This window comes from Thunnus albacares, chromosome 11, assembly GCF_914725855.1.
Source record: "Thunnus albacares chromosome 11, fThuAlb1.1, whole genome shotgun sequence".
NCBI lineage: Eukaryota > Metazoa > Chordata > Actinopteri > Scombriformes > Scombridae > Thunnus > Thunnus albacares.
The window spans coordinates 2,151,474-2,169,098 of record NC_058116.1 but is presented as its reverse complement, the minus strand read 5'-3'; the positions used below and the strand labels follow the sequence as shown (position 1 = coordinate 2,169,098).

At 39.0% G+C, this 17,625-nt stretch overlaps 1 protein-coding gene across 1 annotated transcript in view; it reads left to right on the top strand.

The window, feature by feature from the left end:
• The window catches only part of cerkl (ceramide kinase-like), a 39,597-nt gene extending 22,851 nt beyond the window's left edge, over window positions 1–16,746 (top strand). The window contains exons 5-14 of the mRNA XM_044366196.1: window positions 386–449; window positions 4,605–4,735; window positions 4,904–4,978; window positions 10,907–11,084; window positions 11,891–11,956; window positions 12,459–12,502; window positions 12,607–12,715; window positions 12,845–12,941; window positions 15,046–15,242; window positions 15,722–16,746. Of these exons, the coding sequence (XP_044222131.1) occupies window positions 386–449; window positions 4,605–4,735; window positions 4,904–4,978; window positions 10,907–11,084; window positions 11,891–11,956; window positions 12,459–12,502; window positions 12,607–12,715; window positions 12,845–12,941; window positions 15,046–15,242; window positions 15,722–15,800 (1,040 nt within the window). The 3' untranslated portion in view covers window positions 15,801–16,746. The remainder of the gene's footprint in view (window positions 1–385; window positions 450–4,604; window positions 4,736–4,903; window positions 4,979–10,906; window positions 11,085–11,890; window positions 11,957–12,458; window positions 12,503–12,606; window positions 12,716–12,844; window positions 12,942–15,045; window positions 15,243–15,721) is intronic.
• The last annotated feature ends 879 nt before the right edge of the window (window positions 16,747–17,625 follow it).

Here is a 17,625-nt window from a genome sequence, read left to right as displayed (position 1 = left end):
TTCTCCCCTCCTCTCTTCTCCCCTACTCTCCTGTCCTGTCCACTCCTCTCCTCTGCACTCTTTTTCTACTCTCCTCTCATCTCTTTTTCTCCTCTCTTCTCCTCTCTTTTCTCCCCTCCTTTCTTCTCCCCTTGTCTCCTGTCCTGTCCTCTCTTCTCCTCTTTTTCTCCCCTCCTCTCCTCTCTTTTTTTTCCTCTCCTCTCCTCTCCTCTCAGCAGATGGTGTGATATCCGTTGTCCCACTTTTTTTTTTTTGGCAGCCATCGAACACAGTTTTGTACATGTGACCACACACATGCATGAACACTCTATCTCTGTCCATCTCAATGTCTCTCCATCTGTTTCCCTCTCTTTTTCCCTCTCTTTCTACCTGTCTTTCTCTCCAGTGACAGAGAGGAAGGGTCATGCTCTCTCAGTGATGAAGGAATGCAAGCTGGATGAATATGATGGGTTAGTTGTCTATATGCCTCTCACACCTTGTCTCTTTGTCTCAATACCCTCTCTCTCTCTCTCTCTCTGTCTCTCTCTATCTCTCTCGTGTTTTTAAAAAGTTCAATATATCCTCTTAAAAGTACACATGATCTTCTACTTGCAATACTCCCCCTGAGTTTTTACCACACAGCTGGACTGTATGTTGCCATTTTACCACAAAAAGTACTGTTATTGGAAAAAAGCTGAGCCCCGCCCCCCAGTATTTACCATTGCTGTGTTTGTCAAGCTTTCCATTCTGGCATGGCACATACAGTGCAATTCTCAGCCAAATGATGAAGATGCGTACCACATGACCTCAATATCTCACAGTAACAGTTCTGTTCCAGCTGGGAGACCTTTGTTACATGTCATACTCCTGTCTGCCTCTGAACTGTCCTGTCCAATAAAGGCAAAAATACAAAAAAACCAAACCCCAACAACAGTGACAATGGTGGCAGATTTACTACTTGAAACAATTGGTCCTTGATTTCAGTCAGTGGTTGACAAAAGTAGCTTCTCATGTCTAACTGCTGAAATGATAACCGTTGCCAGCAGATTTGATTAGCTGTAGCTATCTAGCAAATTAAGCTCACTTTAGCTCCATGATTTGGTTGAAAATGCTGTGTCTGGTTGAATTTTTACTGTTTTAAGATTCATTGTTTTAAAATAAAAACCTAATAGAGTTGTGAAGTAGGATGAGCTATTTTGGGCGCCCCTGGTCCTGGAGGCCAATTTTTTTTTGCCAGGATGGCGAAGTCATGACCCGCCCTACTCTGCCTCTGATTGGCTAGTGCTCGTTGCCTGTGTTGGTTGGGTTGCTTAGGTTTAGACATGAGGAGTGAGACTGGTTAGGGTTTGGGTAGGAATATCAGGGTAAGCCAATCAGAGGCAGAGTAGGGCAGGTCATGACTTCGCTATCCTGGGAAAAAAAATATTGTGTCCTGGAAGTAAAAGACCCATTCACTTTTCCCATAGACAATGTTAGTAACTCAAACTGTGTTATAAAATATCTGGTTCATTGATAAAAAGTCGAAGGTGTAAGACTGACTGTGTACATACAAATTTGGGGGCAGAAGTTAACTATGACCTCTAACAGCAGGTGGAAGCTAAAGATTACGGTGTTGAGAAAACACTGAGAGTGAATCAGCTCAGTTTTAATCTCAGGGTCACTTTTGAGAGAATTCAGAAACTATGGTGCTGTTTTGTTTACAACTTCAGCAGCAAAGTGTTTCGAGTTCATTACACTCTGATTCACGCTCATGGCTTCATCTCCATAGCAACAGCTGCCAAGGCTCATGGGTATTGTAGTAATTAATTAATTCATACAACCTTTATTTAAGCCCAAAGATAATTGAGGACATGCCCTCATTTCAATGATGTCGAGTGTTCAAAAGAGAATAATTACACCAAAAAAAAGAAACAACCAACGAGAAAATAAACAAACAATAACAGAACACAGCCAAACACTGATTAAAAACTGTTACATTCAAGAGTGGAGTAGTCTGTAATCATGGTTTTAAACTGATCTATAGGTACAATTGTGTCAAGTTCAATGTATGTAAGTGTTCCAGTTGTTCAGCAGAGAAACTAAAGGCAGTCCTCCTAAATTCAGTGTTTGCACTCAGGACCTCGAGCATTAGTCGATCACTTGAATGAGTTGAATGATGACTATAGGACCAGTTCAATAAGGAAGTGACATATGATGGCAAATAATCTTAAACTAAGTAATTAATCTCAGCTGTCCGCCAAAATGACGGACAAAATGTGATTTCTCAGAAACAAAGTTGAAATAATGTAAACTAGTGGTCATAATATAAACCTATAGGATCGTTACATTATGCAGGAGAGTCCTGAGTTTCTATGTTCAGTAACACTGAGGAAACTATTTGAAGGAAAATTTGTAATAGGAATACAGTATGGGGAGAAACACTCTGGAACCAGTGGCCTGTCACACTTTGCAACTCTACAAAAAGGGTCCTAAAGCACTTGATGGCTACATATATGATATCCTTGTAGAGGACTGGGCTAAAGCTTATATATCCCTGGCATAGTATGATAAGGAATAATGTAAGATCAGACTATTTTAACATAACCCTTTTTGCCTGCTTAGCCTACATACTTTCATATGATTTGTATTTTCAAATAGTGTCACTTATCTTTACAAGTGAACAGGCTTTCAGGATGAGCAATGTAACTCTAGCTTGGGTAACATTGTCTGGAGGACTTCCCCAAATCTAATAAAGAGCAGGAGAGTGTTAACGTTAGTGGGGAAATAATACTACACTGTGGATGCTAGTTGTGAATGGGTTTTTTTTTTATCGTAACTTGTAACCCCACAAAATGTAGGTGCCACATGCACATTCAGCATGTGGAGAAATCTAAAACTTGACAGGCCAGTTTTAAAGTTTTACAGTTGCTCAACTATGATTGGACAATTACTTGTCAGGGGAGCGGTTTAGTGACTGGCCAATTACAAAAATTTAAAGATAACATTAAGGTTAAATTTAATATCAAACAGTCTCACTTAGAGTGTAATTCCAGTTTATTACAGTGGGAGATTAAGTCTAACATGTTCAATCCAAATTAAGTTATAAAATGAATGGCCTAGTGTTTAAATGGAAGGTGATGTTTACATAGAAATGAACATGTAATGATCAAACTGTGACATCATCCTTCCTTAACAGACTCAACTGAGCAACTCAACAGATAATTGACTTACTATTACTGTCATGACGACACTAAAACACAGTGACCCAGACTGGTTACACACACACACACACACACACACACACACACACACACACACACACACACACATACACACAGGAGAGGTCAAACACCAACTGCTAACTGATATAATATTAATAAAAGTCAAAAATAAGTAACACATGAAACAAATAACAAAACAACAACTACTCTCCTCATCTATCTGTGATGGGCCATGAGTGTGTGTGTGTGTGTGTGTCTGTAAGCAGCTTTTGTGCTCAGCCCTCATAAAGCTTAATGTGCTTAGAAAAGATTAGCTCAGCGTTGCTAAGCTAGCTGCTGAGTGTGTGTGTGTGTGTGTGTGAGGCTGCTCTGGTGAGGATTTGGTTGAAACCTACATTTGCCAATTAGGTTGGCTGTCACCGTGGTGACTGGAGCTTCAGGTAATCCCATACACAGGAAGAAGAGGAGGGGGCGGAGTCTGTTTACCTCACATTTACTGCAAACAAACTCTGAAGATGAACCTTCTGAAAACATGGACATATATGTCAAAGAATCAAGTTATGATTAGATTATTATAGTCTTTTACCACTACCTTTACTACTACTACTGCTACTACTACTAATCATAATATTCATAATAATTTTATTATTATTATTATTAATAATAATAATAATTCATAATAATTTTGTTCATAATAATTTTTATATTATGGTGTAAATGTTTGTTCTTAAGTCTTCTTCACTATCATGCATGTAATTCTGGTCGAGAATAATGAATCCATTTAATTTGTTTAGTATTTAAAGACACTAAGTCTACAACTATGCAGCAAAGCCAGCCTCAAAAGTCCCAGCAAGTGCAGTATGTGTTTTTAGAATGAAAGGTCATCAAACCCCTCAAATTTCCATAAATATTACAGAGGACACGACCTCAATGGTAGCTATGGCCCTGACAGTTATTGATGCCTTTTGAAATGAAACAAATATTGGCCACCTTCGACCTGAACTACAAACATTTCAGATTATATCATGTCATTTTTGATACCAGTTTTCTATCACTACTAAGGATGCCTCTTCTTTTTTTACTTGTGATTTTGACCTGAAACTGAAGCACTGAGCTTCTACTGATTATCTGAGTTTAATGAGTGTTTTCACCTTCCTATCTACATGTCTCTGTCCCAAAGTAAAACAATCCACTGGACTTTTATTGTTAAGTTGACAACATTTATTTGAGGACACCAGTTCAAGCCGCCAAAATAAACCAAGTTCATGGGTCTTCACTGTCACTGTATTTCCTGTCTGGCTTCAGAAGTTAAGATTAGTGAAATGTCTTCAACTTCACAAGAACAGTTCAGAGGCTCATTTTATTTTGGTATGGCAGTTGTCTTGAAAAGCAGTCTCAACTTGTCCGTCTCCACCTGTCTGTCAGGGTGGTGTGTGTTGGCGGGGACGGCTCAGTGGCAGAGCTGTGTCATGCTCTAGTCCTCAGGGCTCAGCTGGACGCTGACTCTCCAGAGAAACCAGTGAAACCACTGCTGCCACTGGGGATCATTCCTGCTGGTAAGAGAGGACACGCCTTCGTATCATGTACAGTACCACTCAAAAGTTTGGACACACAAAAAGGTGTGTCCAAACTTTTGACTGGTATTTAAGATCCACAGCATGTACATCTAAATTATGTAGGAACTGCTGGACAGGTGATGTCTGTCTGTCTGTCCGTCTTTACAGGATCTACAGATGTGGTTTCCTGTTCTGTTCATGGAGTCAGAGATCCAGTCACTGCAGCCCTGCACATCATCCTGGGTAGGTTCCGCTGCTTCTATGTCCTTAGTCACATAGGCAATAGTGGTTTCTCCCTTTTCTAAATCTATAGTTGTGTCATCCTGTAACTTTAACTTTAGTCACATTGTCCTAGGTGGGCTCTACCTCTTCTAGCTCTATTTTCATGTTGTCCTGCATGGGTTCTGCTTGTTCTAGATCTATTATCATGTAGTCTTCTGTGGTTTTCACCTTTTTTAGATCTATATCGTATTGGCCAGTGTGGGTTCTAGAACTATGCTCCAATTGTCCTGGCTGGGTTCTACCTCGTTTGGATCTATAATAATAGCATCCTGGGTTGGTTTTACTTGTTCTAGATCTGCAGTCTCATCATGCTAAGTGGGTTATTCCTGTTTTAGATATAGAGTCACATCACTTTGCATTGGTTCAACCTGTTCTACATCTAAAGTCATGTAGTCCCGTGTAGGTTCTACCTGTTGTATATTTATACCTGTGTCATCCTGGGGGCACTGGGTTCTGGGTGAATTGTCCTTGTTCTTCCTGGAACTACTACAACTTGTACTCCCTATTCTAAATCTACAGATGTGTTGTCTTTGGTGGGTTCTGTTCTGTCTAAGTCTACACTCAGAAAGTCCTGTAAGGGTTCTTTCTTTTCTTTGCCCGAGGAAGACTTGTAGTTGGTTGAAACATTGCTAATAAAGTTAAACGGAGCTTGATTTAGTGTGTGGGTACTTGTACTACCTGTTAGGGTTTTACCTGCTCTAGATATATACTCAAGTCATCCCAGTGGGTTCTACCTGTTTTGGATCTACAGTTATGTTGTCTTCTGTGGGTTCTACCTGTTCTAGATATACAGTTACATCATCTTGGGTGGCTTCTGCCTGCTTTAGATCTACAGTCACATCATCCTAGGTCAGTTCCACCTGTTCTAAATCTACGGTGACATTATCCTAGGTGGGCTCTGTCTGTTTTAAATCTACAGTCACATTGTCCTTGTGGTTCTACCTGTTCTATATCTATCCACATCATTTGAGGAGGGTTCTTTCCATTCTAAGTCTATACAGGGATCATCCTGGGTGGATTCTAGAACTATAGACAAATCGTCCTGGTTGGGTCCTTCTTGTTCTGGATCGACAGTCGCATGATCCTGTTAGTCGTAGTTATGTTGTCTTGGGTCTACACTGAGATTGTCCTGGGTTCTAGATCTATTATCAAATTGTCCTGGGTGGGTTCTATGTGTTCTAGAGTTACTGTCAGGTGGCTGCTATTTGTTCTGTATCTATAGCTACATCTACGTGTTTGGTATAGTTTGGTTTGGTTCTACATCTATAATCATGTCATCCTGAGTGGGTCCAACCTGTTCTTCATGAGTGGATTCTACATGTTCAAGCTCTATAATTGTGTCACCTTGGGTTGGCACTACCGGCTCTAGATCTACAGTCATAACGCCATTGTTTTTCAATTTAATCTAAGAAACTCACAGGGAGCCAATCAGGAGCTTGTGTTCTTGTTAAGCTTTGATGTGATTGGCTGATGGTTAGTCAGACTGAAAGAGATCCAGTTTAAGAAAACAAACACAGACAGAGTGAAGCAGACGGTGGGACTGAACTCGAGGGAGAGTGCAGACAGATGTCTAACAGCAGGATCAGTTTCACTCTAAATCACAGGTTACACTGCTCACTGTAGCCCCGCCCCCTTTGCCTCTCCCCGCCTCCTCTCAGGTAAACCTGCTGCCCAATCAGCTGGTAGCAGGGCAGGCTGCTGTTTCAATGACAGGTTTTGGTAAAACGGTGGCTCATTAACACTAATTCATACTGGAAGCTGTGTGTGTGTATGCTTGTGTGTATGTGTGTGTGTGTGTGTGTGTGTGTGTGTGTGTGTGTGTGTGTGTGTGTGTGTGTGTGTGAGAGTGAGTGTGACAGATGGGAGTATTCAGTGGCACTAATAAGACTAATTACTAAACAATAGAAAACAGTTAAAATTGCCAGGCAGGAAGCTGTTCCCACGGACTACAGGTGACTACAGGTGGTGACTATGATTCAACCAGTTGAACATACCTAAACTGTTATGATCCCATTCTGCTTGGTTTAGTAAGTGTTCTGATAGGATAAACTAATGAACTCAGTGAAGGTGATGAGTCCTCCTCTGTTTCAAGGGAGTTTTGGACTGTTGGGCAGACAAATATATCTGTTGACGGGCTCTAGGGAGTTTTGGTAGACATTATTCACTATTTGCTGATAATTTAAGACCAAACGATTAATCAATTTACAGAGAAACTAACTGCCAGATTGCTCATGGTGGGTATACAATTAACTTCAGTCTATCTAAAGGAATAGTTACACTTTTTGGGGAATATGCTAATGTGCTTTCTTGCTGAGAGATAAGATTGATACGACTCTTATGTCTAAACAATCATGGTGCAGCAGCCTGCTAGCTTAGCATAAAGACAGGAAAGTGGATAGCTAGCCTATCTCTGTCTACAGGTAAAAAAACAGTCAACCTACCAGCACCTTTAAAGCTCATGAATAACTTGTCTGTTTAATCTTTATAAAATGGAAAAATTCAAAAAACAGGACAAAGCCAGCTGTTTCCTGTGGTGCCAGCGGTTTAACATGAAAATCAGTATTCTGCCACTAGCAGCTGGTTTCAGTTGAATATTGTGTTTGTAGTTCTACAGCAGTTTAACTGACATTGTTACATCCACCATAATGTCAGATTTGTGACTAAGCAAATATTGAGAGCTGTCTTTTATCTATCTAAAGTGACTTTTTTGGATTTATTGGACAATTTCTGATTATTGACTTGCAATTTAATTTGTTCTTTATCAGTTTACCGTTAACCAAGCTGGCCATTATGCTAGCTGTCTGAGGCTAATGTGTTGCTAAGAGAACTTTCTAAATAGCGCTAAGTCTTAACTTACTGTTGGGTCAACTGTTGATGTTTTGTGTTTTACTCATGTGGATAAAGTACTTGTATTGTACTTCTTAAAGGAACTTATTAATGCTGCTCTTTACTGGTGATACTTGGTTTCTTCCTGCGAGAGAGATGATGTAACTTATTTGACAGTTAGTCTGTTGCTACAATATTTTGTATGAATCCAGTTTCCATGTTACTGAACAAATTCATTTTTACAATACCTTTGGGCATAACTCTTGTTTATATAATCTCATCTGTTTTCTGTTTTGTAATCAATATCCGTAAATATGCAGGGTATCTGCAGGTCTTGAATTCAGTTCCTCTCAAAAAAAGGCCTTAAATATTATTAAAAAGTAATTTTTACAAAGGTCCATAATATTTTTTTTGCCTTCCATAGAAAGGAACATTGGTTATGACTTTGTTTTTAATGTAGTTGTGGGCTGTTGGGAGAAGTTCTACATCTGTAAAATGTGTGTTACTTTGCTGCAGGAAGCAGTTTAATCCTTTTCAGTCAGCACCATCAGACCTGCAGCAAACACAGTCATTACTGCAGCTACAGTAGCAACATCCTCTAGCTCATCCTCTCATAAAAAGCAAGAGTAAATTAGAATAAAAACTTAAATTATCTTAAATTAATTCATTAATTATATTGTCATATACAACTGACAAAAACGTGATATAAATGTCAATAAATTCATGTACCTAATAGATAATTGTAGACCTTGTTGTCCCCTCTGGTTTTCAGTCATTCTTTAATTCTTCTTCATTCATTCTTCTTCTAGTATGACCATGAAAACGGTATTCAATTGAATTCTATTTGAATATTTAAAATATTACTTGGTGAACGGTGCTGAGACCCTAATTTGTCGTCCAAATCTGTTTTCACTGTTTCACATTTGCTTCTAGTAAAAACATCATAGAAAAACTGCTGTCTTCAGCCTTTATTGGAAGCGATCACTGCATAGCTGTTCAGCTACAGAGGAAAGAACCTGTACATATAAATCTTAATCCTAATACAAATATATGAGAATTAACTTTATACATGTGGAAGAATCATCATAGCAACATGAAAACATTGGAGAAAAAAAAGGTAGAAATAAAGAAAATGTAGGAAAAAAATAGTGATGATTATCTGATTTGAGAAAACATTGCGAAAATTTTTTTACATTCAGTTTGAAAACCTACATTTTTCCAAACTGCACATGTGCTGTGAATCAATGTTGTTTGTGAACAAAGCAGGTGATATTTTCAATCAGGATCTGGTGATAAACAGAAAATTATGATTCTACGTCAATAAATAAATCAAAAAAATACATAATGATTGCCCGTTTTAGGAAGCACTGCAGGTTAGATCTCACTGACACACTGACTGTCTCAGCTTTAATCCTGTACAACACACACACACACACACACACACACACACACACACACACACACACAGACAGCATGCCATATGGTGAGGAAATCAGATTCTATCCAGAGAGACAGACAGGCAGTCAGTCAGACAGACAGACAGGTGGGGAGACAGTAGTTCAGTAGGTTACAGCAGGTATGTGACCAGATGGCACACTGTGTGTGTGTGTGTGTGTTGTGTGAGAGAGACAGTGTATGCGTCCGTCTGAAAGCTAGCTGATGGAGCTTCTTGTTGAACGGTCTCGGTGGTGAAATCAGGTTAATAGGTAGATTTTTTTGTGTTCCAGGTGCTTCTGTCGTTTGTGCTGCATTCATAGTCTGTAGGAATAAACGGTAAACAGCCTTGAATGCAGCGTCCATGTTTGTTCATTGTGGAAGGTGTCAGATGTTTCTCTTGCTGGGACAGAGTTAGAACACATGAAGGAGTTTGAAAATGTGAAAAATGCTCTGATAGCAGAACTGTGAAACAGAAATGAAGTAACTTGATATTGGAGGGATTCCTGCATGTTAGTTTAAAAATCTGATTGTTGCATTTATGATGTGTATGATGTAAGACACACAGGCTTCTCCAATGGGACACAAAATAAATCTGAAGGGTCATGAAATGAAATATAATGAAGTATGAAAAGATAATAAATGAAGTTCTGCTGCACACATTTGTATTGATTTTTTGATCTGCAATCATTGTTTTTGGCCTTAAAAGTTTTGTATTTTATAAGATCATTATTTTAAATGCAAAATCTTAATCTGTAAAATAACTAGTAACTATATCTGTCAGGTAAATGTAGTGAAATGAAGTGAAGTACAACTACCTGAAAATTGTACTAAAGTACATGACTTGAGTAAATATATTTGGTTACTTTCCACCACTGGACACAGCAGAGTATGTTGCTCTTTACAGTACAGATAGCAAACAAGGTTACTAAAAAAGTGGCCCACCTATACTTTAGGCTACCTCTATTGATCATGTGACCCTTGCTTTGCAACTGGTAGCGGTCCCTCTGTGGTCTCCCTGTGGAAATGAAATATCCAACTTCCCTCTTTACAGTTAACTCATCATCATAACATCGCCACAAACAAAACATTAAAACAGTCACTGGAAGCTGCTTTACATCAGCTGGAAGGAGGAAGTGCCTGGAAGGGGAATGTGCCTAAACAATGAAGAATTAGTCACATTATGGACGCAGTTCAAGGAGTAGCTCAGCAGAAAAGAAGAGTCATCTTCTTTGGAAAACTGCTTGTTACAATCATTCTTTTAAAAATTTTTTTATCTTTATCTTTAAAAATGTACAGTCAGAAACACACACTGGACTGATACAACAAGAGACTGGTCACTCTTCTGCTTTCTGTTTCCAGTGACTAAAGTTAGGAGATATATTAACATGCACACACACACATACTCCTGACCTCTTTCTGTTGCCCATATTTGGAGTGCAGCTCCTCATGAATATTAACAAGCTTTTCACCATATGACCACTTGGCCTTCTTACAGGCTGTGTGTGTGTGTGTGTGTGTGTGTGTATGTGTGTGTGATGGATCATAATTCTTAATTCTGGATCAAAATATTCATCATCAACAAGGATTTTCCCCCCAAACATCAGTGTCTGTCTCTCTCTCTCTCAGGTCACCTACAGCAGGTGGACATGTGCAGCTTCTCCTCTCTCGGGCAGCTGGTGCGTTTCGGTTTTTCCGCCATGTTTGGTTTCGGTGGGCGGAGCTTAGCGAGGGCGGAGAAAAAGAGGTGGATGCCATCGTCGCGGCGACGAGAGTACGCTCTGGTGAAGACGCTGGCTAGGCTGAGGTAACATATAGACACATACATTTGTAGTCATTTGTATTTCCCTCGTATGCTGTAAAGAGACAAGCTGTAAGGATTTGAATCTTACAAGCAAATGAATGCCTAATAGTGATATTTATTCACCAGTGTATGTACGTAGCATTTATAGTATTGAAATATATGTTTTTGAGAACCATCTTTCTGAATTCATGTGGTCTGAAAGTTGATATGTTTTCTTAGGGTTCACAGATCCAGATAGAAAATTCAAGTGTCCATTATTCACAACGCAAGTTTCTCAAATTCAGATCTGCTCAGATTGTGTTGGTGAAATTCAGACACCAAAATTCAAGATGAGAAATTCAAACATCAGGATAATCAGTTGAACTTATTGTATAGAATCTATCAGACCTCTGTCCTATCAGGTTCAATTCTGTCAGTCACATAATCCAAGAAAGACAAGTTCAGATGAGAATCTGAATTTGTGAACCTTGTGAAGTTTTTGAAGTTGCAAAAAAAAACAAAACAAAAAACATCAAAACATTACCCTCTGGAAATTTTAAGGAGGAGAATAAATTCAGATAGTTGTTTATCAACATAAAATATTACAATGCTGTAAATTCAGTGGTTACATTTTCCAATTAGGTATTCAATCACTCATAAACATATTCATTAAATGATCACAGGCCTTTTTTTGCCTCCATGTAAATCCATAAATGTGTGTTTTTTAGCTATAGATATAAAATGGACTAAAATGGATTTTAAAAAGGATATCACAAACTCTGACATCAAATTTATTTTCTCATTTCTTTGTCTCTCTCTGTCTCCCTCAGACCAGAGGACTGTCAGCTGTCTTTTCTACCAGCGAAGAAATCAAACAGGAATTTATTTGAACATCTGTGAGGAACACACACACACACACACACACACACACACACACACACACACACACACACACACACACACACACATACACACACACACACACACACACACTCAAACACACACACAAACACACACACACACTGTGACAGTTTTAGGTCGATATTAAAACTGACATTGGCTCTATTAGGAAGTACAGAATGCAGCCAGCCTGGCAAGTTTAAAAGAAAGTTTATTATTATTAGTAGCAGTATTATTATTATTATTATTATTATCATTATATAATAATAATAATAATAATAATGTAATAAACTTTATTTATATAGCATCTTTCATGCACAAAATGAGCTCAAAGTTCTTAACAAATGAACACAGTTAACATATTAAAATACATTTAAAAAGAAGGAGGTAAAATAGGAAACAGTTAAAAATGTAAAAATGTAATAATGAATATATATGCTTATATAACAGCAACAACAGTAGTTATCATAAACACTTTCAACATCATCTCTTTCTCAGAGACCAGGACCAGGACGAGGACAAGGACCAGGACTCAGAGTCAGGTGAGAACTTGTCTTTACATGGAAACCTTCTGAACAGAAGATGAAAGCTGGTTCATATTTCTCTCATTGTTTGCTGTTCCTCTTTCTCTGACTGGTCGGTGCAGATGAGGAGGAGTCCTGGACAACCAATCAGGGCCTGTATCTCAGCATAAGCATCATGTCCATCCCCTGTCTGAGTCCACATGCACCTCAAGGACTGGCTCCTAACACCAGGTACAGGGGTGCATGATGAGCAGTTCATGTTAAAGTCAGCTGTGCTGCGACCTTGTACGCACCACACTGTAGGTTATTTCACCACGTTTCTGCTGCTGAATGTATTCTTCCACTTCCTGTTTGCAACAGGCTGGCCAACGGCAGCGCGGCCCTGATCGCAGTAGGAAACACTTCCAGGTCAGAGTTCATCAAACACCTGAAGAGATACAGCAGCTCTAGTGGACAGGTGAGAGCAGCTGTCAATCAACGTCCTCTCGGTATTTACTCTCAGGACAAACTGTTAAAATCATTATTTCTACAATGTAGGTTGGTACTGGGCTACGTGGGTTACGTTCCAATTTATTCCATCCTGACCTCGCCATCCTTAAGCTCCACCTCTCACAGAGCAAAAAAAAAAAGACTAGTTAGTGAGTAGATTAGCCTGGTTCAGCCTGGCCTGTGAGACTGCACACTAACCCACTTTCTAAATATACTGCCAATGAGGAGTTCACCGTCCTGCAGAGTAAACAGGCTGTTTACTCACTGACCTACATCCTCCGCCCTGATGGACATTTCAACATCAAACAAGACGAGACGGGATGTCCTGATGGAGCAACAGACATGTACAGTGGCCATGACAACCCCAGTTTGAGTTACACCATCGACATTGAACCTCACCTGAGTCAGTCCTGTCAGGTGGAAAACTGAGAGAATTTACACAAGTGTGATCTGAAACCAGAGTCAGACACATCCCCTCTGCCTCAGCATCATCAGACACATCTTCATCCACATGACAGAGAACACTAACAGCCATGAAGAAATAATGGACACAGGTTCTTTAATTTGATACTAATTTCCTGAGTAATTTGCAGGTATTTAAGTTTATTTTTAAATTATAAGAGAAAACAGAAAAAGCGTTGGTGCTGCTTCATACGTAGAAATTAGACTCTTAATTCTTTAACTGACAGAAAATACTTAGTTTTCAGTGTGTAGTTTTTGTGTGTCAAACTACATTTGACACTTTTTTCAGTTTTTTCTTATAATTTGCGCCAAATTGCACCACCTTCTCTGTAAAATGTCCTAAAAATTAATGTTAACTACCTGTAAATTACTAGGAAAATTTCCAATAAAATGTTACCAAAATCAAATCAAAAATGACCTGTTTCCAGCAGCAGCATGAAGCCTGCAAACAGCAGACAGACACAGTTAGAGACTATCTGGTGAACATAGTGGAGCATTTAGCAGCTAAAGAGCCAGATCTTTTTCTCAGGAGTTGGTAGAGACCAAACACAGAGCTAAAAGAGAATGAATACTGGATTTACATTCATCAGCTAGAAACAAATATAATCATCATAATGTTGCTCTACGTCTGCTGAATGCTTAATGCAGGTTTAAGTAAAGATAAATGAATATTATCAGCAAAATGTACTTACAGTATCAATAATAAAAGTAGTTTATCATGTTATTACATGTTATATTATTATTTAAGATACATTCACATGTAATCAGCATTTTAATTTTGCAGCTGGCTGAAGTGGGTCTAAATGTAACTACTTTATATACAATCAATATTTATATTTATAAGCTGATTGTGTTTTGTATGTTAAATCCTGTTAAATCTGGTGAATGATTAATAAAAAGTACAATATTTCCATCTGAAAGTAGTGGAGTAGGTTGTTACAGTACTTAAGTAAAAGCTCTTCCACCACTGCCAACAACACACTGCTGAATGCAGAATATGACTGATTCTAACATCACCATAGCCAGTTTACACACTGCAAATACATCAGCTAACATTTCACCAGTTAACAGTACATGTAAAAAGAATAATGTGAAGGTTGAAAAAAAACAACTTATTCTGATTATTTTTGGGGACTAGTTTTCTGTCTATTAGTTTTCAGTTGGTGCTTTATTTCCCATTAATAATGTAGTTTTTGTTGACAGTTGCAGTGTTGAGGTTGATGTTTGGCTGTTTCAGCATCAGACAGACAACCTGTCTGTCTGTCTGTCTGTCTGTCTGTCTTCGTGTCTGATGGTCTTTGCTGCCACCTGTTGGAGCTTCAGGGTGTTGCAGTGGAGACAGCAGAGGACAGTAAACAGGAAGAAACACAGTCACTGCTCCACATTAACAAGCTGCTTAACAAAGGTCTTAAGCTTTTCTGTCCTCCTCAGGTGACCTTTGACCTGCGAGGACACACACACGCAAACACACACACACACACACACACACACACACACACACACACACACACACACACACACACACACACACACACACACACACCCCTCTCTCTGCTCTGATGCTCATATATTGGTTTGTCAGTCTGACTTTCTTGATTGTCCATCTGCAGTTCAGCTTCTCCTTCGTGGAGACGCACGCAGTGTCAGCAGTGAGGATCCGCCCCCGGTCGCTGATTGGCTGGTCCGAAGAGGAGAGCGAGGAGGAGGGTGAATCTAAAACAGCACCCATCATCCAATCAGATGGAGCCGCCTTCCCCTGGAACATCGACGGGGAGCTGGTGGAGATTGCTAATGAGGTGCTGGTCAGGTATGATGCTCAGTATACCAAAATAAAACATTTCCCCTCTGGTGGTATCTGTCCATGCAGATAGGTTTTGTTTTGTTTTGTCCAGGTTTGGAGATGATTATTGTCTTGGTTATTTATTCTGGCCTGAAAAACAACTTCAACAGTGATGTCTCTCTCCAGAAACAGTGTCCTTGTTGCTCTGGATATTTAGAGACCTCAGCCACATTTCTGCTGTTGACAGTGTGTTGGTTTGTTGGTTTTGGTTGGTTTGGTTAAGCCACATACCATGTTACTGCAATGCCCCCTGTTTTGATTACAGCTGACAAATGAAACCAAAAATACAATGAGATGGAAGTGAGGAAATATGTTTTTTATTTTTGTCATTTGGGTGAACTGACCCTTTAACTCTTATATCATTTTACACTTTTATCTCAGTACGTCACATCATTGTGTGTGTGTGTGTGTGTGTGTGTGTGTGTGTGTGTGTGTGCTGTATTCAGGGTCCACCCGCGGCTCATCACTCTGTACGGGGAGGAGGTGGACGAAGCTGAGTCGACTGTCTCCTGCAGCTGCATCTGAGTCCAGCAGAGGGCGCTGCTGTGTGTGTGTGGTGGGACTGAGGCATGTTGCCATGGTAACCACAATTACTCAACAGTGCCCTCTTGTTTCCATGGCGATGTTAACCAAACGCAGGAGTTTCATACAAAGTAGCAAAAACATAAAAGTAGCAGCAGCTTCCTGTTTACGAAACATATTAAAGCTGTATTAATAGATTCTTTTCGGGCTGCTTGACTCGTGCAGCTTTAACAACCAGTGATGTAACTTGTCAGCTACCTTTAACTCCACACTAACTGTGCTTTACAATATAAAGATTTATAACTTTTGGAACTGATTGATGAAGATAAAGATTCCTGTTTTATATACAAATTCATGTTTACATTTTACTGTATTTTAATCAGCTTTTCTCACATGACTTGACTTTGATTTCATTTGAGTTGAATATTTTTTTTATTACAAGTTGCATTTTGTTTTATCTTGTCCAGTCTCTGGTTCTGCTGCAGCAATACAAACATTCATCTTTGTTTAGTTTGTGAGCTCAAACCTCAACATAGTTTATTGACTCTGTGAGGGAAAGCAGAACTACCTTAAAAGTACAGTTTTAAGGAAGTTCTGCTTCTAGTTTCTGCAGATGTTTGCATGTTGCTGCACACAAGCAGAACCAGACTGGATGAGCCCAATGTGTCCACAGACTGTTAAAAAAAAAAAAATTTTTACTGTCCAGAGCGGTTTGTACTTAATATGGCTGTTCTTATATGGAAGCTCGTCTTTTTTAATGATAATGCAGATTTTTTTGGAGTAACAGCTATGATCATGATCAGAAAAAAACAAATACAAGTTGTTGCTTAAATAAGAAATTCTTCATTTTAATAGAAAAGTGATGATAAAAGCAGTGAGACTCTCCAGTGCAGAACTTCACATATACAAAAACTCAATAATTAAAATATTAAAAACATCCATGTGTGTTTATGTGTGTGTTTGTGTGTGTGACTTACATTTGAACTAATTAGACAGGGGAAGGTAGTAGCTGATCATAGTAGCTGTGGAATACAAGTAATTAAAACAACACATTTGATTTTCAAGTAGTCTTCCATTATTCAACCCTGTGGCTCAATGTGATGCTGGCTCTGTTACCCAACAGGTTGCATCTTATCGTGTGCTTTCATGCTGGCAGGTCAGTTTGAATCTTGGAGCAATTTCCCCCCCAAAAAATGAATACCGTGAACGAAGCGTGGAACCAAGAAACTACCTGAGTTCATCTCAAGTGTGGTACAGTCCGAGTGCAATAAGAACATCCATGTGTGTATGTCATGATGATAGTGGCATTCTTGCATTGTTATCAAGACACAGGAATATTTATACTGTGTCTGAAATCCCTCCCTCATTCTCACTCTATATAGACATTCAGTAGTTTATATTGAGCAGTAAATTGAGATTTCAGACACTTATGAATCATTATTTTCCGTAATCATTCACAGGTGTAGAGTAGCACAATCGTAATTTTTGCATCTGTAAAATGCAACAAAATGCAATTTCTGGGATTGTTAGAAAGTCGTGTGCACACCATGGACACTACTCTGTAAAACACATTTCAAACTCAATTCAAATACTGACAATGATGGACAGTAAATATACTGGAGTGATTTCAGACCCAGCTGAACTGTTTTTGTCTGTGATAAACAATGAACAGTGATAAACATTAAAGCTCAACTTGATATCACATATTTGTTTCTGAGAGTGTAGATGAAAAGAAGCACTTTTTAAAAACTTTTTGCGATTCCTTATGGGCAGCCATGCTGTCTTCGGTTATGCTCATTTGGTTCTGCCCAGCTGCACATTGTTCTCT